This window comes from Ochlerotatus camptorhynchus, unplaced genomic scaffold (assembly GCF_037179485.1).
Source record: "Ochlerotatus camptorhynchus isolate MF236.1 unplaced genomic scaffold, CSIRO-AGI_Acam_v1.1 ptg000008l, whole genome shotgun sequence".
Taxonomy (NCBI): domain Eukaryota; kingdom Metazoa; phylum Arthropoda; class Insecta; order Diptera; family Culicidae; genus Ochlerotatus; species Ochlerotatus camptorhynchus.
Genome location: NW_027040500.1, coordinates 1,034,011 through 1,057,320, shown reverse-complemented (window position 1 = coordinate 1,057,320; position 23,310 = coordinate 1,034,011). Strand labels below are relative to the sequence as shown.

The 23,310-nt window shown below is 37.4% G+C and overlaps 1 protein-coding gene across 6 annotated transcripts in view; it reads right to left on the bottom strand.

Annotated features, from left to right (window-relative positions):
* The window catches only part of Ae2 (Anion exchanger 2), a 204,962-nt gene that overhangs the window by 26,567 nt on the left and 155,085 nt on the right, over positions 1-23,310 (bottom strand). For all 6 annotated transcript variants that reach the window (XM_065218251.1, XM_065218281.1, XM_065218291.1 and 3 more), the window contains one exon: positions 12,410-12,853. In XM_065218251.1, coding sequence (XP_065074323.1) covers positions 12,410-12,853 — 444 coding nt within the window. The remainder of the gene's footprint in view (positions 1-12,409; positions 12,854-23,310) is intronic.

The window sequence follows — 23,310 nt, the reverse complement described above, 5'->3', positions numbered from 1 at the left end:
ATAAATAGGTACAGCAAATAACTCATTCCATTTCCATTCATCCATCACACCAAGACGAATTCTGTGTGCTGTTCTCGAAATCAATTTAGATGGAAATAAGGACACACCCCACCATGCGTAACCAAAGAGATTTGTAAGTCCGAAAACTTTAGCATTTTTTTTCATCATCAGCTAATCTTTCAATTTCTGTATTTATTTATTTATTTTCTGTATTACCAGCTTCTGAATTTAGGGGGGCTAAAGCCCTTCTGCTTGGCTAGATTTCATCTAAAGAAAAACTAGTAGCATTGTGTTTTTTGTGTTTTAAATTTCCTTCAATAGCCTGATTACATTTTAAAACAAAAGAGATAAAAAATAATGTAATTGCTTCAAGAACAGCATCATTTATAAATTATAGCTACATGAATTTCAGTTCTTTGGTTGTGGAAAAAAAAAATATCTGAAAAAGATCATTTTTCTGAGCATAATGATAAATTAATGAAAATTCCCATAGACTTTATCACGATTTTAAAATCATAAAATACAATGGAATTATTTTACTTTCTCAAACATGTCAATTAGACAGCTCTTCCCATACTTAAAGCACCATCTTATTCAGAATAATTCCTGAGCATTAAAATTGGAAAAAAAAATCTAGATTTTGAAAGTAATTTACGAATATACAATAATTTTCTAAGGAACCCAATTGAACATGCGATTTCTTCTTTCAAAAAACCTTCACCGATTTGTATAAAACTTTGCATAATTCTGTTTTTTGAGCATTGATGGCATAATCATTTGAAAAATGATATTTTTCGCTCTCATAAGCTCTTAATGTAACGCGTGATATTGATGATTATGTAAAAAAAAATGTTCACGACAAAATGTAAGCTTGTCATGTAAAAATATTTAAAACGATGAGCAATTGAAAATTGCGATAAAGTGTGGAACAAAAACCTTTGGTTCAATTTTTGAACTTTTTTCTAGTACACTTGTTATGTAATTTCTTCATACGAATATTTTAGACATTTTAAATCGTTTTCTGTACAAAGATTATATGAAAAGGCTTGCTAACAGGAAGTCAGGGCTGGTAGTGATCACTGCTGTCAAAAATATTGATTTTAGTGACCATGTTCAAGAAATAAGTGACCAAATAGTGACTTAAAATTGTAAACATAGTGACTAAAAAGTGACCTAAGAGAAGAAAAGTAGTTGTTCTGATGGCACACCAAGTAAGTGTTTGATGTTTTAGACTTATTCAATAAATATCTCAGAACACCTATGTACGATATGAACCTTTAAAGCGAAAGATTCAATAGAAAGTTTATGACCAAACCCACGGTATTAGTCAGGGTGTCTAATATCTGCAAAACCCTGGAAAACCGGGAATCCTCAGGAAATTTTATTTTTCCTTGAAGTACCTGGAAGACTCAGAGAATTTAATAATTTTATTACTAAGGATATAAGGATATAAAGAAAAGAATTAATATTAAAATACAAGCATTTAATTTTTCTCGTTACTTTCATTCACACTTTGAACATGGATGGAGTGGATAAATCTTCAGTAACAAATAAATAAAAAAAAAACAGTTTGTTAGTTTTTGAACATGCATATTTCCTAGAAATTTTAAATTTTAACTAGTTCTGGACTTAAAAGCGATAATACTTCAAAAAAAATTCAAAAATCTTGAGTCAAATTCCATGCACAGTTTTAAAAGCTCGTGAAATTTTATTATAATTTCTTAGGACCTCATTTCGAGTTCTGGGAAAAAATCTTTCAGAAAAACATCAAATGCAATCTGCTTTCAAGGTAGTTCTGGGGAATTTAAGATTTCTTGAGAAGCCTGATAGTTTTGAGTAGAATTACAAGAAAACCTGAATTAAATTGAAAGCAAATTTTAATGAAAACTCTTAGTAATTTCTCAGGAGCAACTCCTTCAGAGGAAAATTCAAATGGTCTTCTGAGAATAATTTATTAAAGTTTGTGCGAGAAAACGAATCCAGGCATAAGTCCTTTGAATCTTTTTGAAAATACTAAAAGGAGGATTACAATTAAATCTGAGAATAACTCCAGATTATCTTCAAAGGAATTCGGAAAATAAATTCAGGAGAGTTTTCCAAACAAAATTATGAGAAGAAATCTAAAGAATTTGTGAGGAAAAATTCCAATGAATTCTAGGGAGACTTTCAATGTGAGTAGAATTCTAAGGAAAAGAGTGAAATTCAAACAGAAATCTGAAATGAATTCAATGAATATTCGGAGAATCTTTTCAAAGGGTTTCTTATTGTGGTGAATTTCAAGATATTTCCGAGGAAAACTAAAAGAAAATTGAATTCGAAGCTTCATCGAAATGTTGAGGTATATTTCAATGGAAATCAGAATGGACTATTTTGAGGTCTTCAGAACTACTTGAAGGTTCCCAAATTTGTCCTGAAGTTAATGAAACTGGTTTGCAGTTCTTTTTTGTTTGTGAAACTAGCCTGATGCTCACAATACTTCTCATTAAGTTCTTAAACTTCCCTGAACTTTATAGGACTTCCTAAAGTTTCCTCGATTTTTCTAACGATCATAGATCTCTTCTAAAGGTTTAAAAATTCGCTGAAGTTCTCTAAACTTCTTTAAAATTTATGTGACTTCTCTAATGTTAACGGAACTGCGTTAACACTGAGGTTCTCTGTTCTTTTCTGAAATTCTCAAAACTTCTCTAAGGTTTTTGCAGTTCATGAAGCTTGTTGTACTGAGCTGAATTTAATTGAACCATCCTAAAAATGTTTAAGTTTCACTAAACTTCTAAGCTAAAGAATCAAAGAATTAAATTTTTAACGTATCTGATGTTATCTGAAAATCTGAAGCCTTAAATTTTTACTAATTTTCTGAAACTAATGGAACTGACCTCACCCTGAAATTTTTCCAATTTTCGAAGCTTTCAAAACTTCTTTCAAATGCTCCAGCATTTTGCTAATGTTCATACAAATTCCTCAAGTTCGCGGATCTCTTCTTAATCTCCATAGATTTCTATGAAATTCTCGAAATCACTGTCCTTCTGTGAAGATTTCAAAGTTTTTCTAAATTTCTGAAACTTTTCTGCTCCCGCAATTTTTATGGAATTAGAACGACATAATTAATATAGTTCTATAATTTTTCTGAAGTTCTCAAGTTTTTTCTGAAGTTCATGAAACTTCCCGTAAATTATTGGCACTAATTTAAAACTTTTTTCAATAGTCTAGACTTTCCTGGTGGTATTAAAACTACCTAAACCATTATTGGACTTCCTCAAAGCTCTCTATATTGCCCTGAATTCATCAGTATTTTTAATTCCACAATTTTACTGAAATTAAATGATTTGCCTTGAAGTTTCGACAATTTTCCTTAAGTATTATAATAGTTATAAACGCTCACTAATTTTTCCTGAACTTATCTCTGCTTACCTGAAGTTCTCTAAATTTTTTTGAAAATCCTTAAAATTTTCATATATATATATTCATAATTCCCTGACGCTTCTGACGTTTTCGGATGAATCATAGAATTCATGGAATACCATAATTCCACGGAACTCCGTAAGTCGCTTCAAATTTGCTTATGTTAATGGGATTATTTTGAAGCTATCTGATCGTCGTCGAAGTACTCGGAACTTCGCTGAATAAAGTTGATCAGATGAAAATTGTGAAAGTTATGCGACGTACAAAAATATTCACTTATAGTGGACTAAACCCAACTTGAAACTTTAAACGCGATTATCTAGGAATCATATTTTCAAATCCGGTGCCAAAAAATTCTCGAAATGTATACATTCGATTCGTCCGATTCGTTTTGATTTCTGTTCAGTACTATTTTGTGCAGTCCACGATCGTTCGGATTTCGTTTATCATTTAATTTCGATTTTTTACAGCCGATCAAAGACAAATTTTAAGGATCAAAAATGGGCACTTCAACTTTGCAAGGCCACAATTTTGCCAAACAAATTTAAAAAAAACGAACGATCAAGGACTAGTTTAACACATGCTTAACGATTTGGCATGTTTTTTTTAAATTTCAGATGATTACATCACAAACCGCAGTTGGCACCGCAAAAAGCGTTTTTTAGAACATCGTCCACGGAGAGCAGCCGTGCGGGGCACCAGGACCTCGTTTTCACAGCATCGACTGATAAATGTACCATTTAATGTGTGTTCAATAAACGGCAGAAAACCGATTTTCAATACGTTGCGTCGTTTTCGAGAAAAAAAATCCAAACTTTCGCTTTTTTTCGGTCTTGCAGGTAGGTGTAACCCCTTAAGTAAGTGTTAAATTCAACATTCAATGGATTTGATTGTAAAGCTGTCTTAAAAACGTTTGGGTAAATTGCTATTATTTTGATATACAAAATAAGCATGTTTAAAAAAAAGCAAATATAAAATAGCTTGCTTATTATAAGCTTGGAATTTATCCGTTAAAGTTCTGGAAAACTCTGGTAATTTTATTTAGAAAGATAAGTGGACACCCTGTAGATAGAGAAAGACGATTAAACGTCACAAAGCAAAGAATGATCCATTAAAATTAATTCATGCTAAAAAGTTGAAAATAGTGACTGATTACAAGCAGGGTGCCTTCCATTCATTTTGACTAAAAACATGTTTTATTAAATTATGGAATAATAAGATATTATGATGATATTTTGTATGTGTAAGTAATAAGAAAAGATTGTAAAGTTTGTGTTTCACACATCAAACTTGCAAATTTAGCTTTGACAGAGTCACAATGAGCGTTTTTCTGATCGCCTCTTCGCGAAGAGTGAAGAGCGAAGAGTGGGTGAGATAAATTACAAAATCGCTTATCGCGACTCTCATGTAGCAAAATTGGCAGGTATTATGTGTCAAACACACACTTTACAATCTTTTCTTGTTGTTTACATAATCAAAATATTTTCATAATATCTTATTATTCCATAATTTCTTAAAACATTTTTTTAGTAAAAATGAATGGAAGGCACCCTGATTACAAGAAAAAGTGACTTTAGTGACTTGGCCTTAAAAAAAGAGACTTTTTAGTGACTGGCTTGAAAAAAGTGACTCGCTACTAGCCATGGGAAGTGTAAAAACATGACCAGTTGTAGTTCTACGATTAATGTTGGTTTTCAAGTGTCAATTGTTTTAAATATTCCAAAAGTTTGCATCTTTCATGAGCTTTATTTAAAAAAAAAACTATAAAATTGAAGATCTAAGAAGAAAGACTTTACTTTTCTCAACAACTTTGTCTCAGACGTCATTTCGATGAAAAGTGCTATAATTTTTTGTAAAATGTCTAAGACGCCATTTTGGGAAAAAATACAAGATCCAAAATGGCCGAATTTTCCCAAAAATGTGAATGATTCCCCATAACAAACAATTATGCAAAGTTTCATGCAAATCGGAGAAGGTCACGTCAATGTTTTTTTTTTGCTATTTGGCCTGGAACTGCTCTAAAGCTATGAAAAAAATATAATCTCATTTCCTCTAACAGAATTTTTTAAATATTTTAAAGAGCATGAGCAAAACTACTTATAATTCACATAGCTGAAAAATATTTTCTGTCCTTGTTGAACCAACTAGGTTACATCTGCATTGCTTCTTATCAACATTGCATTCCTCTCCATTTTAATACCATCAGGAAGTTGTTCATAAATGCCTATTTGTGATTCTAGTTTATACAGATAAACACCACATCAATATTTTATCCTTATCCGTACCGTACCGTACCGTACCGTATTTATGCGCCACCTGCATTAACGTGAATCTTACCGTCGTTAACTTATATTTTATTTTGGCACGTTTTGATTTTTCTAAAATCATTGACAAATAAAATTCAAATTTCAAATAAAATCACTATTGCTGATATTTTTGTGAACATTAAAATTGTAAAAATATGTGTTTCTAAATTATCACTGTCAAAAGATGGATACAGAACAAAATAAAACAAATACGCTTATTCTGGGTTTTTATATACAACATTTTACTATGACTATACGGAGATATCTTTAACAGGTATTTTTTATTAGGAACAAACCGATTTTTAATTAAAACAGCAAAAAAGGTTATCTTCCATTTAATTCCACTTAATTAGTTTTGGTATCCATGACAGATACGTATTTCGACTACAATGTGCAGTCTTCATCAGTGTCATTCCCACTAAAGAACTATTCAAAATCTAATACCTGAGATCTTGACTTTTATACCTAGGGGATGAGTACTTAAGGGGGTTAGATTTTGAATAGTTCTTTAGTGGGAATGACACTGATGAAGACTGCACATTGTAGTCGAAATACGTATCTGTCATGGATACCAAAACTAATTAAGTGGAATTAAATGGAAGATAACCTTTTTTGCATTCCGCTAACAACCCAATTTCATTACTTCAAACCGATTTTTGTTTACATTTCAAAAATATTTTTTTCGTACAAGATCATTTCAAAGGTAATGATGATGATGGTCTTACCGATTACCCCTACAAAGGTTAGAGCTGGGCGATTTATCTCTAAGATAATTAAGTATAACATCTTCGCCAGACTAGCACACGAAAATGTACTGGTTACAGTTACAGATATAAATAACCTCAACACTTCACATCGATATAAATGTGAAAAAGCTTAGACGTTCACCTCTGTGTTCACAATTTTGTCCACCTCAAATATTCACAAGCATTCCCAGCGATCAAAAGTTCATCAACAATGCATCCTATTACACTAGCAGCCCCACAATCTGAAGCTATCGTAATTTTCAGCAACGTCAGGAATGTTCACGAACCCCCGAAAACTTACTATTAATTCAAGGCATCTTCCAAATAAGCTTCATGTTCGATTTTTTCTAGGCAGGACTTGGTGGGAATTTGCAGGAATTGAATTGCCGGAAAACCGAGGAAAGTTTATCACTTTTTACCGGTAAACCTAAATATTTTTCCAACCATATCTTCATTCCTTTATTTAACGTCGGTCTCTGTTCCGTAATCTAGTGCCAACAGGCCAGTGACAAGACCTTTACTAACAGCAGTGTTTGACAGTAGGCAGCATGTCCCTGGCTCAAATCGTTTATTTTGCTGTGCTGGGCCCGCTGTAACGATATAACATGTTGCCTACGTGCCTGCCACTTATAGTCGCTATATGAATATAGCGACTATACTGCCACTGGGTTGAGTGCCAATCACCGATGGCATCGATTGCCATCCATTGACGGCAATCGAATTTGCAGGAAGGCAGCTTCCACACCTGCGTAAGATATCGCACCCATTCAACACACATGGGCCGGGACCAACGGATTTACTTCCCTTCCGAAGGAAGACGTGACCAGAGATTTTTATGCCTCAGAAAAATCCCACCGACCTCGGCTGGGATTGAACCCAGACCCATTGGGGTGTGAGAAAGCAGTCACGCTTACCACTACACCCCCGGCACTGGCTTTTCCAACCATGTGTTTGGCACACCTCTGAAATCTGTACTAGCAAATGCTTTTCTAATATACGAATCAAATTTTGAAATTGGTTTATTTTTTTGAATTAAATTAGAATAAAAATTCAAATTATCAATTCTGGAGTGAAGTTGATCATGCCGGTTCTTATGCAATGCAATATTCAGAGGCTAGCATTTATACCTGATGTAAACATTAAAACACAGGTTTACGATAAAACTGCATATTTTGTTGCAATGTCTTTTACTATTTAGTTAAAAGTACGCCTAAATGTAGGCAAATTTCATCATTTTCATTTTTTTTATATTAATTTATTTGTACAGGCTCAATCGAATAAACTTTACAGAGCCGAGTTATCATTGTACATGATTAATGTCTTAAATCTAGAGTTAAAGGAATTGAACCGATTACTCGCGGTCGTCTCGAGGTTAGCGGAGATTTACAATTTTTTGGATGGGGAAAGGGAGAAGGAGGTTTGAAATATGATTTATTATACAAATATTTAATTAATCCTAAAACATGAACTTATTTCTATTCATCTTGAAAACAAACATTAGAAAAAAAACTACACGCACAATACACAAACTAAACACAAGGTTAATCAAACTTACAATCTAAGGTTAGTATTCTTAAAGTAAACATATATGAGTTTCATAAACTCCAGATCACGTCTAGCCAAAATATCCCGAACTGGAACATTAGGTTGTCTACCTCGAGCCCGAAGGGAATCGCACAGCTCAGATCTGACTCCACGATGCTCATCACAAGACCAAAGGATGTGATCGGCGTCTTGGTAACCTTGTCCACATTCACAGAGATTGCTGTCTCCCAGCCCAACACGAAACAAGTGAGCGTTTAACGAATAGTGATTGGACATGAGGCGAGACATCAGACGAATGAAGTCTCGACCCACATCCAACCCCTTGAACCAAGGATTCTTTGACACCTTAGGGATGATCGAGAATAGCCATCGTCCCAAACTCCCTTCACTCCATTTATTTTGCCAGCTGGCGAGCGACTGTTGACGATAAATGAAGAAAAATTCATTGTAGGCGATTTGTCGATCGTAAATATCGCCTTCCATAGCGCCCACCTTTGCAAGCGAGTCCGCCTTCTCATTGCCCGGAATCGAGCAATGAGATGGGACCCATGCAAAGGTGATGACAAAAGATCTTATAGATAAAGCACTTAGAAGCTCTCGTATTTTCATGAGAAAATACGAGGAGTGCTTTACCGGCCTCATGGATCGAATAGCCTCGACAGAACTGAGACTATCCGTAAAAATAAAATAGTGATCTGGTGCAAGTGAGGCGATCGTTTCTAGCGTATAGTGTATTGCCGCCAGTTCAGCAACATATACGGAACAAGGAGCTTGAAGCATTCGAGAGGCGCTATGAAATTCGTTAAAAATACCAAAACCAGCGGACGACTCTATTAGTGATCCATCTGTGAAGAACGATCTTGCGGAATCAACTTGGCCAAACTTTGCAGCGTAAATTGACGGAACAATCATGGAACGATGATGTTCTGGGATTCCACGAATCTCCCGCGTCATAGATAAATCAAAACTAACTGAATTGCCGAAGTCGGAGAAGCATACACGATGGGGATTATGCTGTGAAGGGCTGACATCCTGAGTTATGTACACGTAGTACAATGACATAAAACGAGTTTGAGGGTTTAGCTCAAGAAGCTTCTCAAAGTTTTCGATTACCAGTGGGTTCATAACTTCACAACGGGTGAGGAGCCTGAGGGACAATTCCGAAAACCGATCCGATAGTGGCAACATGCCCGCTAACACTTCGAGACTCATCGTATGAGTCGAGTGCATGCATCCTAACGCGATACGAAGACAGCGATACTGGATCCGTTCCAGTTTGATGATGTGCGTTTTAGCCGCCGACTGGAAGCAAAAACTACCATACTCTAAAACCGATAAAATCGTTGTCCGGTACAACGTTAGAAGATCTTGCGGATGAGCTCCCCACCACGTTCCGGTAATTGTTCAGAGAAAATTGATCCTTATTTGTTGGCATTTTCGTCTCAGATACTCAATGTGGGATCTCCAGGTGCATTTGGAATCGAACCAGACCCCAAGATATTTGAAAGACATGGAATGAGTGATCGGCTTACCCAAAAGTTGAAGCTTCGGTTGTGTTGGGCTATGCTTCCTAGAAAAAACGACCAACTCAGTTTTCTCCGTGGAGAACTCGATACCTAGCTGGATAGCCCAAGTAGACAAATTGTCTAAGGTATCCTGTAAGGGTCCTTGCAGGTTGACCCCTTTGGGCCCTGTCATAGACACTACGCCATCATCTGCAAGTTGTCTCAACGTGCAGTTGTCACTTAGACAATTGTCAATTTCTCTGACATAGAAATTGTACAAAAGGGGGCTTAAACATGAGCCCTGGGGGAGACCCATGTAACTAAATCGAGAAGCTGTTGAATTTCCATGAGAAAAGCTCATATGTTTCTCTGACAGCAAATTGTACAAAAAGTTATTAATTAATGGGGAAAGGCCACAAGCGTGGAGTTTGTCTGAAAGGACTTCAACCGATACTGAATCAAAAGCCCCCTTAATATCCAAAAACACAGAAGCCATTTGCTCTTTTTTAGCAAAAGCCAACTGGATTTCTGTGGAAAGCAACGCGAGACAGTCGTTGGTTCCCTTACCCCTACGGAAACCAAATTGAGTATCTGAAAGAAGGTGGTTCGTCTCAACCCATTTGTCGAGGTGAAAAAGGATCATTTTCTCCAACAATTTTCGAATGCACGATAACATCACGATGGGACGATACGAGTTATGATCTGACGTGGGTTTTCCAGGCTTTTTAATGGCTATAACTCTCACTCGCCTCCAATCATCTGGAACAATATTGAACTCCAGGAACTGACAAAACAAGTTCAACATGCGCCTCTTAGCGACGTCTGGGAGGTTCTTCAACAAGTCGAACTTGATCCTATCAGCCCCCGGAGCCGAATTGCGACACGAAAGGAGCGCGAGTGAGAGCTCCAGCATTGAAAAAGGCTGGCTGATCTCGTCTACCGAATTCGTCGTTTCGCGAGGAATCATCTGTGCCGGCACGGAATCAGGACATACTTTTCGCGCGAACTTGAGAATCCACCGATCCGAGTACTCCTCGCTCTCGTTGTTTGAAGACCGGTTACGCATCCTTCGCGCCGTGTTCCAAAGCGTATTCATCGACGTTTCGCGCGATAAACCGTCCACGAATTGCCGCCAGTATCCGCGTTTCTTGGCTTTGATGAGGCTCTTGAGTTCGTGTTCAAGAGTCGAGTACGCTTCGAAATACTCGGGTGTTCCGCGTTTCCGGAAAAGCTTAAACGCGTCGGATTTTTTACGATCATTTTCATTTAACAATATCTGATTTCAGATTCAGATTCAGTAAATTTAAATAAAATGATTAATTTTTTGATTTACGGTTTAGCGACTTTGCAGTCAATTTAATTGTTTATAGGAAAGTTTGAACATACTGAGAGGTAAGCACATATCATCGGTAAGAGACGTGTGTGTGAGAAAATTTGCGAAAAAATCTAAGGGCACCGGTGGGATTCGAACCCACAATTCCCATTAAGTACACGGGTGCATTGCCAATTATACAACGGTGGACCTATGGTCTACGGATGTATTTGGCTAATGACATTTGAGTTTCGAATCCGTTCCCCACCCTAGTCTTTTTGCGCAAGCATTCTCTGATACACAACAATCGTCTATTATCGTCGATATGTGCTTGTACCGCAACCACTCAGTATCAGTCGATGTGAACAAACACAGCTCATTTTTGTTGTACATCTTACATGCTGAAATATGTCCAGTACAGTATGACTATAACATTTTGAGCTGCCGGCCTCACCTCCGACCACCGGGCCGTGGTTGATGAATATCAATTACTTTTACTTTTTGATTTACGGTTTAGCGACTTTGCAGTCAATTTAATTGTTTATAGGAAAGTTTGAACATACTAAGAGGTAATAAAATGATTAATTTCATCAAACACAGCACCAGAATAAATTATGAATCTGGTAGGTTGTTTAGGAACACTTAAAAGTTGCATATTTTTCACTTCCACACAATTGTACATTTAGAGTGGTAGAATGCATCGTTTTTCTTTGATTTGTTTTTCGTGCTGAGCACCAATGCTACCGACGCCAGGGAGGCAGCTCCCACAACTGGACCCTACCTATCGGCCCATCAACTCATGAACCGGGGACCAACGGCTTTACTTCCCTTCCGAAGGAAGGCGTCATAGATAGAGATATTATGATTTAGAACATCCCGGCGCCGCCGACTGGGATTGAACCCAGGCCTGCTGGAATGCATCGTTTGTTAGTAGAAACGTTTCAAAAGTACGATTTTAAACTACTTAGTGAAAGTGAAAAATGATTGATGAGAAACTAAAATTAAACGGTCATTAACTTCACTTCAATGATCAACTTAATTAAATAAATAATCGAAGATTAATTTTATACTGGGAGTTTTCGAAAGCTCTCAGCTTAGTGTTCTTTGAGCAATTATGCTTTAAATTAACACGTCCCAGTGGGGACAAGATAAAGCAAAAAAAAAAAAGAAGAACATACTGATTTTAATCTTCAGACTTCGAATTTATTTCCTGAATAATTATAATGATTTAAGTTGAATTTTAACCAACTATTTATCAAAATTAAAAAAATATTCAGAACACAAAGTGTTGTAAGTTTTCTTTATTGATTATGAATTTGTAACGTAATCCTTATTCAGCAATTGTACATTTCATGCTCTTGTGTCCAAATTTTATACATTTTAAACACCTTAAAATATAATTCGCTGTAACTATTGACCGAGTTTTATCTGGTAGCCATAGTATAATTCTTAGAGAATCTTTTAAAACAGCTCTCGAAATCAAATCAGCGTATCATTTTATTTGGATGTAACCCCTGGCATTAAACGAAGCCCGACTAAACGGTTTATAATATTATAGCCAAAACCTCCAATCAGTTGATTTCATTTTCAACTTACCCACTGTTCGCCCTGCAGCATGCCCTGATCCACCACCGGTTCATCATGTACGGCTTCGCTGAAATCATTGGACGTATTATCCGCCAGCGTGGTATCGTTGGATGGTTTGGTGGTCGTTTCGCTCTTGGAAGAAAGCGAGATTGGACTCGTCGGCGTGGTTGTCGGCGGGGAGCCATTGTCCTGCAATCCACTGCTCGGACCTCCTCCTCCACCACCGTCTCCCTCGCCGGGAGAGTTATCCATGGGACGATGACTCGCCGAGGGAAGTAGTGGCCGATTATCCACGGATCGGTGCGATTCGTCGTACTTTAGCGGCGAGTTGTCCACCAGTACTTCATCGTTGAGGCGCTTCAGTTCGAACCGCTCCTTATCGGAGCCGACCGATCCGAACACCTTTTCCATTTCATCGTCCAACTGTACGTGGTTGGGGTCATCATTGGTTGTCTGTTGGTGGGAGGAGAAAGCAAACATAGAAAGTTATGTTACATTAGTATTTTTGGGGACACTTTCTTTAATTCAATTAAGTGGAATTTAGTTATGTACAGAAGGCATTTGATGGTCTATGAAATATGTATTGTTTTGTTTATAAATGGTAACTTTATTAAGTTCGATGTGGAACGGGAAAATAATGTATAGTGAAAGAGATGGAGCTAACATCATTCGTTTGATTAGATTTACCGCCCTAGGTTCAAAAAGGTTGTCATTTATTATCAGAATTCTACATAGCAAAGAAGATTTTTATTTAATTTCTATGAACGTACTAAAAAGCCTCCTTTCATTCACTTTTGTGAAGACAAATATAAGTTCCAGGGGGAGTTTGCCTGTACAATATATTTACAAAGTTAAGCGATGGTTGGCATAGAAAGATTACAATTAATAGCTGTGGAAACTGCTTCAAAGAACGCTAAGTTGAGAGCAGACGAAAGCTCTGTAAGAGCATCAAAGCCAGGAAGTTAAATAATGGGTGCGTTACAGGCCACGATAAAGAATAAAAAACTTCTATTTCACTTGAGTTCGTTTTAATATTACGTAACACAAGAAAGTGGATTTTTTTTATATCCCACCCCGCATCATCAGCAAAGGGTCGATAGGTAGGGTCCAGGTGTGGGAGCTGCCTTCCTGGCGTCACACAGTGATGCCAAGGGTATCAAAACACGTGCTTTTTTATTTACGCTGGAATGGTTGATTACAGGTATTAGGTGTCTTGTGTGAAGTTTCTCGGGTTACAAAACTCCTTCTTACACACTAATCCAGGCCTCCATCGTTCGGTAAATTTTGAACTACAGAACTGTTCGGTAAAAGTTTAAAAATCAGTGAAAAATCCAATTATTAGAAAATTTATTCGGAACTTGTACAGAATTTGTTCGACTTACCCCATTTATTGATGAAAAATAAAATTTATAAATTTTCTTGATTTCTCACGTGTAACGGTCATTTGAAAATTTTACCGACTTGTTCTGCTGTTCAAAAACCCGGTAAATTCCTACCGACTTCGGTGATCTGAATTAAGTGTGTATGGTAAAAGAAAATTAAATATTAATCAACCTAAAAGTGAAAGGCAAATTTTTGTTTTTAATATGATTAGATACAAAATAATTGCGCTGAGCAAAGCTGTAGAGAACATTACTGTGAACAACTTTGCTGAAGAATATAACTTTCTTGCTCTTAGAACTGCTGAGATATAAAGTTTTTTTTTTAGGGAAACATCTTTAAAATAAGTTTTTTATCTGAAACTTTTTCTACAATATTTCTATTTTTGGTTGACCGATTACCCAATTTCCAATACCAGTAACTTCTAAACGGGCAAACACGAGCAGGCCATTCCTTGAGCAATGAAAGTATAAAAAAAAAAAATGCAATAAAAAAGTGAAGAAACCAGACCGCCCTCACGTGACCCTTAACCGAAATACTTGCATTGAAACTTGTCACTTTTCAGAATTTGAAATGGAGATTTTGTGAAACCACGGAACTGTTATCGAGTAGGTGTGAAAAGAGGCATATAAATGGATAACCAAGCAACCTGGGTTATTTCTAGTGACTAACAAAATGACTCGGGATCAAAACCAGACCACCCCCAAACGACCCTTGACTGAATCGCTTATGTACTTTAAATATTTTTCGATTTTGTCAATAAACAATACCAAAATCATTCATGTTTAATGATTATTACGTTCCGATTCAAATTGTACGAATCTCAAAGAACGCTTGCAGTTTCCTCTTTGTCGATATCACTGTTCTCACCGTTGTCGTCTGTGATGGCCAAAAATTGCAGAGCATCCCCGGAGCACACCTTACTTTTGTTTTTCGGTAGTTCCCTCATGTTAGAAATTAACGGATCAGATGATTCCAGAAGACGGTGAAGAAGATCTGTATTCGTGGCTTCTCTGGAAAACTTTCTTGTGTGGTGGGTTCTGTATTGCTTGGTATCTTTGTTTCTGCTTTTCTGGGCCTCTTCAGATAGTTGCCCAATGGGTATTAGAAACGAAGAAGTCACTTTCGCCCCGTGTATGAGCACTTTATGAATAGACACGGGGACATAGTACCATGGATATAGATCGACTAGTTCATGAGCCGTTTCTATTCCTTAGCTTTCGAACATCTCGAGTTATTAGTTGAATACACATTTATCCAAGTATTCATATTGGCCATCACAGATGACAACGACGAGAACAGTGATATCGACGAACACGAAACTGCAAGCGTTCTTTGCTGGTCGAAAGATCATGTATGATTACCTTTGTATGGGTCTCCTCACATTGCTCAATCCCGGGCAATGATAAGGCATACTCTCTCGCAAAGGTGGGCGCACAACAAGGCGAGATTTATGATAGAAGAATTTCAAATGATGAATTTATCCCATTAGTACGTCAGAGTTTTCTTTCAAGTTGGCAAAACGATTGGACAAGTAATTCTCTTGGGCGGTTGTTACATTCCATTATTCCAAAAGTTTCTTCGAGAGCGTGGTTCAAAGGTCTGGATGTAAGTCGGGGCTTGATTAGCGTTATGTCGAGACTTATGTCCTACCACTACTCGCTAGACGCACATCTTTACAGATAAACCTCGTTGACAGCAATATATGTAGGTGTAGAACCGGTTATGATGGCATCGATATCGCACATCGTAGTTTGGTATTGCCCGGGTAATGACGCCTCCAGAGCACGACTGTTGGATACCCTAGTGGCCCGAGGTACATGCAGGCGATCTACGAATTCCTTTGTTTGTCTGATGTTAGAGTTTGATGTGACCATCCCCTCCTTTCCAAACAATTTCTAGCCATTGTGTCCCAGTCTTATTATCCTACTTGCCCCTGCCCAGCCAGGATTTGGTCAACCGTCCGAGAGTAGTATCTGAAGGAGGCTTCAGAAATCAGTTTCCTACCTAGCTCCTTCCAATCGAAATTGTTACCCATTTACCTCGAGCCCGCCACGAGTAATTGGTACCCAAAACTAACCTAGAACTACTGCTGTATAAAATGTAAATTCAAACATTACTGATTTTTGGGCTCCGCAGAGTATCACACTCTACTGAGCATAGTAAATAAACGCACAAGTTAAAAAATGTATTAGGTACAACAAAATACGCTATGAGGGTGATGTTTCCTTAGTGTTCTTTGAAGCACTTCCACAGTTATTAATTGAGAGCTTGCTATGCCAACCAATGCATGAATTTGTTTATTGTGTGGCCAGCACAATGAAGCTTTAGTGGAAAATACTTCATTTTGCCTATGCCATTAGTTGTAGGTCAATGCTATCTTAACGAAAGTTTTTTTTTTCGTTTCTTTTAGCCAATCTATTGATTTAAAATATATTAGGGTGGTCCTTATGGTTAGTGACATCCATATATCAACTTTGAAGTAATTTGCGAAAGACTGTCAAAATGTTCATCAAAGTTGTTGAACTATCAATTTAAAGTAACTTCGCTCAAGATACCTATGATTCAAGTTATGTACTAAGAAATTATTACCGACTTCGGTAAATTTTACCGAACTTTCAACAGCTGAACGTTCGGTAAAACTTTGAATCATTTCAAAAGCTGTTTCACTAAATTTTAACTTCAAAACACTGCCAGTCTTGTTTAAATAATCAAGTCTTGCCATCGTGTTGAAGTTTACCTGGTTTTGAAACCTTAAAACTAATGAATTAAAATGCCACATTTTTACTAGACCGGCGGCGTTGCGGCGTCACGCCGTTTGCTTTCGGCAGCGGCGGCGTGGCGGCGTTGGTTGGCGTGAGTTTATTTTTAATGATTTAGAAAAAAAAATAAGGTTTTTGATTTAATTTCCGTCCTACTAAGCACAACCCACGCTTTACCTCCTTTTTTTTGAACGGGTTTAAACAAAAAAAAATATTCACCTTTCCATGCGTACCGTTAGATTTGATAAAGAGTCACAAATTGTAGAGATATTGTTTAAAATCTAATACTGCTTCTTGATTCTAAATTCGTGCTACGAGTTTCAATTCCGTCCTAACGCATTGAAACACCATTAGATTTTCTTTGTGAATATTCATACAATGCGCTCTAATAGGATTTATGTTGTAGCTAATGAACTAACGCATCTGAACAAACCTATTATTGATTTGTGCACGGTGAAATCATTGATATTATTGATCTTTTCCGATCGATAGAACGGAAATGGGCGATTACGACGAAGTAGTGCTCTACCCTACTTCCCAAACCAATCGCACATCGACAAAAAATGCTACCCACATTTGAGTTCAGATTACTCAAAATCGCTAAAACTTAGGTCACTCATAGTATGAGTAAAATTTCCGACACTTTCCCGGGGAAAACTGCTCGAATATGGGGAAAAATTAAAAAAAATTATACACAGGTTAGAAGTGTAGACACACTAAAACCACAATCAGTTTTCCTCGTATTCGAGAAGTTTTCCTCGGAAAAGTGTGGGGAAATTGACTCATTCTATGAGTGACCTACGTTTTCACGAATTTGAGTAACCTAAACTCAAATATGAGTAACTTTTACTCAATTTTGAGCGTTTTCATTGGCCGTGCATGCGGAATAATTTGTTTATAAAAGTATGTCAAGTGCTTGTTAAAATTGCAGGGGGTGGAGTCAAACGGCTAAGTGTTACAAGCCTTTTGTTAAGTATAAGAAAAGTACGTTATGTAGGGGTGGATAGTATATAATAGCAATCTGTTGCATTACCTAACAGCCACTGCTTACTGCAAAACTCTATTTTTGCAAATACTGTAATTGTCATGAATGGAGATTATTTTATCCACATTGATAGGGTGAATGCCTGACCGACATGCAGATACGGTAAGCCCAGCTGTCTTAAAAACTCGTTCACTTGGCGTGCTGGTGGTGGGCACACACAAAACCTTGCGAACCAAGGCTGCCAACCAAGCTACTTACTTAAGGGTCCTGTACACCACCGGAGGTGCAAAGGGTCAGCACGAAAGACTTCCATCCTGGGCGGCTGCTCGCTTTTGTCTTCACCTGGGCCCAGGTCAGATTCCTATTGACTTGCATTATTCCCTTGTTGAGGCTCCGCCGCCATGAGCCCCTGGGTCTGTCTCTGCTGCGATGTTCTGCCGGATTCCAATCCAGCGCTTGCTTTCAGATTTCGTTTCCGCCTTGTCGAAGTGTGTGGCTGACCCACCTCCACTTTCGCTCTCGAATTTCTGTTGTTATCGGCTTCAGATGACATCGAGGATGGAGCTCGGCATTCGAGATCCAGTTGTGAGGCCACCAGGCACGAATTATATATCGCAGCATCGGTTGATGAAGACCTGCAGCTTCTGAGTGTTCTTCGCTGATACACACCACGTCACCGATAAAACCGATTTGTACCTTCCAAAAAGTTGTCCTAGCTCGCTGTCTACTCTCTATATGCAATTTTCACACTGCCGTACTCTAAACGGAACTATCAATTCTATACTTTCATCTCCTCCTCATCTATCGTATAAAAATTACCACTTCAGTCTGTTATTTGAAATTAGCATCTTCAACTATGTAAATCGTTGACTTCACGCAGAAGTAATACTAAACATATAGACAAAGTAGGTTTTATATGTCAAACACATACTTTACAATCTATATCTTACAACAAATACAAAACATCATCTTAACATCTAATGAATTCCAAATCCAGAAAAACATTTTTTATAACAAAATGAGTCGAAGCAAGCCTATTTTGTTGTAGGTTTGGCCCTCTCATTCGAGCGGAAAAGTCTACTTGTTGAGAATTCCTGTATACGATTTTTGAATTTTAAATTATTCGCTTTTGATAGCGCTTTTATTTTTCTCTTCCCAATAATCAAAAAAATTAACATTTTCAAACAAACATGTACAAAACCGTACAGTTAAAAAAACAACAAATATTATAACTGACTAAAAAGTGATAATTAGTTTTGCTAAATTCAAGAGTCAATTTTGATCCATCCATCCGGTAGTCGAAATGAAACGTTTTTCATATGAACGCTTGTATGAAAAAGTCGTTTCGTCTTGGTTACATAATGTGGCCACGGATTTCGAGAAAATCTCTCCAAAATTGGTAAAATCAAGTACACTCACCACAGTATTATAGACCATTTAGTCACTATTATGGGTCTGCTAGTTCTGCGCAAGATGTCTCTGGTAGTATACAATTATTATAAAAAGAAATCAGTATCGCTGAAACACCCACCAAACAGAATCTTAGGTGCGCGTCTTTCGTTTTACGCTAGTTTCAAAATGTTCTATCGGGGGTCATTTTTTGGGATCAATGGTCGAGATAGCTAATTTTTGGACGTGATTTACACTGAAAAATACGAACAAAATAAATATTGTTCTAGATCCCCCTATAGAACATTTCCACACTAGTCTCATATGAAAGGGGGGTGACTTTCGTTTGGTGGGTGTTTCACCAATACTGATTTTTTTTTCTTCCAGACACCGTGGCGTGTTTATCAAATGAATCAAAGTGTACTGCATTTCAAAATATATATCATATAATGACCAGTGTTCACTCGGCTGTCGACAAAAGCAGGCCACTCTCGATGTGTGCTGCGCGATCGTCTGTTTACTCGGCAGCAACCATTGTGTGCTGCAATGGACGCGCTCTGACCCTCGTTGGCGTACAACAATTTGCCATACAATGAAACTACTGGAAGCGGCTCCAGTTCTGATGGAGGAGGCTTTTTGGATAGCGGAAGATAAAGTGTTTATTGTGTTGTACCTTTTGACTATAGCTTTAAGATGTATTGTATAGTGACCATGAATCCTCGGCTCTGTTAAGTTAATTCGGTTGAGCCTTATCAAATAAATTAATATACAAAAAAAAAAAAAAAAAAAATCATATAATGAAGAGAAGAAAACATGATTTTCATGGAGTAAATTTTATGAATAATGGCCTAACCACTAAGGACCGGACCGATAATCGAACCCGCCACTTCCAGCTTGATAATATCGTGCCGTAACCTATTAAGGTACCTTAGGCCCCACTATTAAGACTCTAAGTTGTCTCAATAAAGGGAACAACCCTTCAAAAACTGCCTAATTCTAACCATGCATATGGTTGGATTTCTGTGCAAAAGCAAATACAACGACTGACATCCCAGGGGTACAGTTCTATGAAGTCGTTGCTTTTATCGGCACTCCAAAAACGTAGGATACTGTTCTCAGAAATGATTCACCTGTTTATATAAACCAAGCTGGTCTTCGTTAAATCAGAGCGGTCGTTGAAAGACAATGATATCGCGTGACAAGGCTCACATTAACAGGGTTGGGTCGATGAATGTTTTCCTCGTCTATTTTAGGGATGTTACCCCTCGTGATGCTACCAAGAAGCACTTACAAATTCTACATCAAACACATGTTGACCACATGTTGAATGTCACTTCCACTAGCCGGCCAACAACCGGTTTAGGAGGCGGAAAGCGTAACAGCAAATTGTTTATTTGCCGGCATTAGCCCAGGTGAATCAATGTTCGGGTGGCGGTGGCATTTTTCTATCATTGAACTTGAACTTACATTGATGGCATCGCGTGCCTGCCGTGTTGATTGATTTCGATATTTATTGCGTTGAAAAAGTTTTCAACGTGTTTCTTAGAAACGCTCAATGCCAAGGACATACTAGTTGTTTATTTCCAATTTTACTTTGCGGTGGCTTAAAGTGGAAATAAGTACTGATGCAAAAACGGTCAATTCATGCTCTGTTTGTTTATGAATATTGATCAAACTGAAATTGATGAAAAAAGACAAACAAACAAAACTGTTCTATTCCGCTTGTTGTTGGCTGATGGCTTTTGCCTTTCTTTGCGGTACAATCCCCTAGAGCTGAATGATGTTGTTTATTTGCCGTTGCAAATAGGAACGAGTAATTGATGGCATATAATTGTGTGTCCTGTTGTCCATATTCCTGCTACCAATTTGTTTCATCTTCAGTACACAGTGGTTCGAAACGGAAGTTTAGCAGAACTAACATAATTACAGCATTTTTATTCGTTTTAGGAGGTTGGTCCTTGCTGGAAGTTGTTTGTAGATAAATGGTCCTTCTATTTATGAAGAAGCTGCGTTATGGGGAATCCATTTAAATGAAAATTTGAAATGATACATTTTATTTGTGGTGGTAGCATTATTCGGAAAATAATGATTTAAGAAAATATGAACTCAGCTAAATATATCAGCATTTTTTTTTTATAATGATAGAGAAAATCATGGTATTTTTTTTAAAGGACGTATCTAATTTTGTAAACCAAGATACAAACATCAATTTGTCAAAACGCTTAGTAATCCCATATAAACTCAAACCACCATATTGTTGGGGAAATATTACCCTTTCTGATGGTGTTGTTAGTTTGCGTGAGCTAAGAGATTCGACAAATTTACTCAAAATAGTCAGCTAAACAACTCAAATCGACGAAAAGAGTAGTAGGGTAGAGAACTACTTCGGTCTAATCGCCCATTTTGTTCCTATCGAGCAGAAAACATCAAATAAATCCTTGATTTCAGAGTTAACAAGTCAATTGTGCGTTTGGTACGCTACTTTAGCTACGGAACGAAGTCAATGAGAACGCGTGATATGAAGGTTTGCACACATTATTCCCAAAAACCAAAGATGCGCACCGATCGAATCAATTTTTATCTTCATCCCATAGGCCGAAGTGAATTCATTGGCGTTTCAATGGCGTTTCAATGCGTTAGGCCGAGTTTAGAATCCATAGGCCGAGTTTGGCGTCAAGAAGCAGTGTTAGACTTTTGACAATATCTCAACGATTGGTTTCTCTTTATCAAATCTTACGGTACTTACGGAAAGGTAAATAAATTTGGAAGCCATCAGTAATAATATCATTCCTAAACTGCGCTAGACTAAGAAAGACTAAGTGCAGGTTGTGCTTAATAGGCCGGAAATGGGGTAGTTAACCCTAGTATAGTCTCAAAATAAAGGAGAAATCCATCCATTTAAATGGTGAAGCTTTCAGGAATGTCAAGTATCTCTTCAATTGATGAAGATGAAAAAACACGTTCATTTGAAAGATTTGAAACGGAGAGCGAGCAATCAATATAGACAATGACAATGTCGCATGTGAAGATTGTTGTGATAAACTTTTTCCCTGTCTCACATCATGCTGGGATCTGTGGAATGATAAAAACAAATTTTCCCATTTCTTTTGGGCTCGTTTTTCGCATGTCATTTTGTGATGATAAAGATATTTTCGATTCCCTGAACAGCACACTGCTCTTAATTGTTTAGATATCATTCTATTTTGGTTCAATTTTGCTTTAATATCCTCAAAACGGGTGATGTGGTGTTTTCAACTAGTCAGTAAAAGCACGGTATTACCAAGTCAGGGGCAGTGGGTTCGATTCCTGATCCGGTAGAGGAAATCTGTCGTGTTGGAAATTTTATCGACTTCCCTGGGAATATAGTTTAATTGTGTTTGCCACACAATATACAAATTCTTGCATATCACAATGAGATTTCAGGTACAAAAAGGATTGAAATTGCCCTGCCGGTGAAATCCCAAATATGGTACAATGAAATATATGTTTTGCAAATGGAAAAAAAGTAGAAGGGTCTGTGCCCAGGGGCACGAACGGAAGCTTGACGTAGGACCACTAGTGGGCGGAACAAATATGTTGAGCCTTTAGTTCTTTTAATTGATCGAAAATTTATTATCTTAACTCTTTCCGTTTTTGAATTGGTGGCCCTGAAAAGGACCGGTTGTTTTTCGAATGGTGGCCCTTAGAAAGGCCGTTGTTTGTTTTCCGGTGTCTTTTTGATCGTTTGGGACGGCTATCGTGTAGCTGATGAAAAAATAGTGATTATTGATACTATTTTAAAAGTTTGTTGTGTACTTTAAATTTAAAAGTTTGTTTGTGACATCAAATTCTGAATGATGATATTACTACTTACCTATATCAGTAAGTATAGACCGATGGTAAGAGAAATAGGCGATGAATGCTTTACATTTAAGTTCTGGAATATGTAGCGCAAAGGCCGTGAGTGGTCGGAACAAACGTATTTGCTCTTAGTTCGTTTAATTATTCGAAAATCTATAATCAACTCCTTCTGAATTTGAATTGGTGGCCCTGAAAAGGGTCTTTTGTTTTTCAAATGGTTATTTCCTGGTGTCCATCGAAAGGGTTGTTGGCGTTGGAGGGTATGGAACGAATAGGTACTAATGGCTGTTTCCTTTTGGCGCTCCTTTTATTTCTCTACATGGTTCAAAAATATTTCCATTTTGCGAACCTGTTTTACCCACCATCTAGAGATCTTAAAAGAAATTCTATAGTGTAGAACTATAGTGGCCCTGAAAAAGGCCATTTGAGATACAAGAGATTTACATGCTGGTACTTTCGAGAAGGCGTGCTGACACCATTGCACAGCGGTTGCAATTTTGCAGGTGATCAATGTTGTAGTCCGCCTAATGGAACGGCTGCAGTGGAACGTCCGA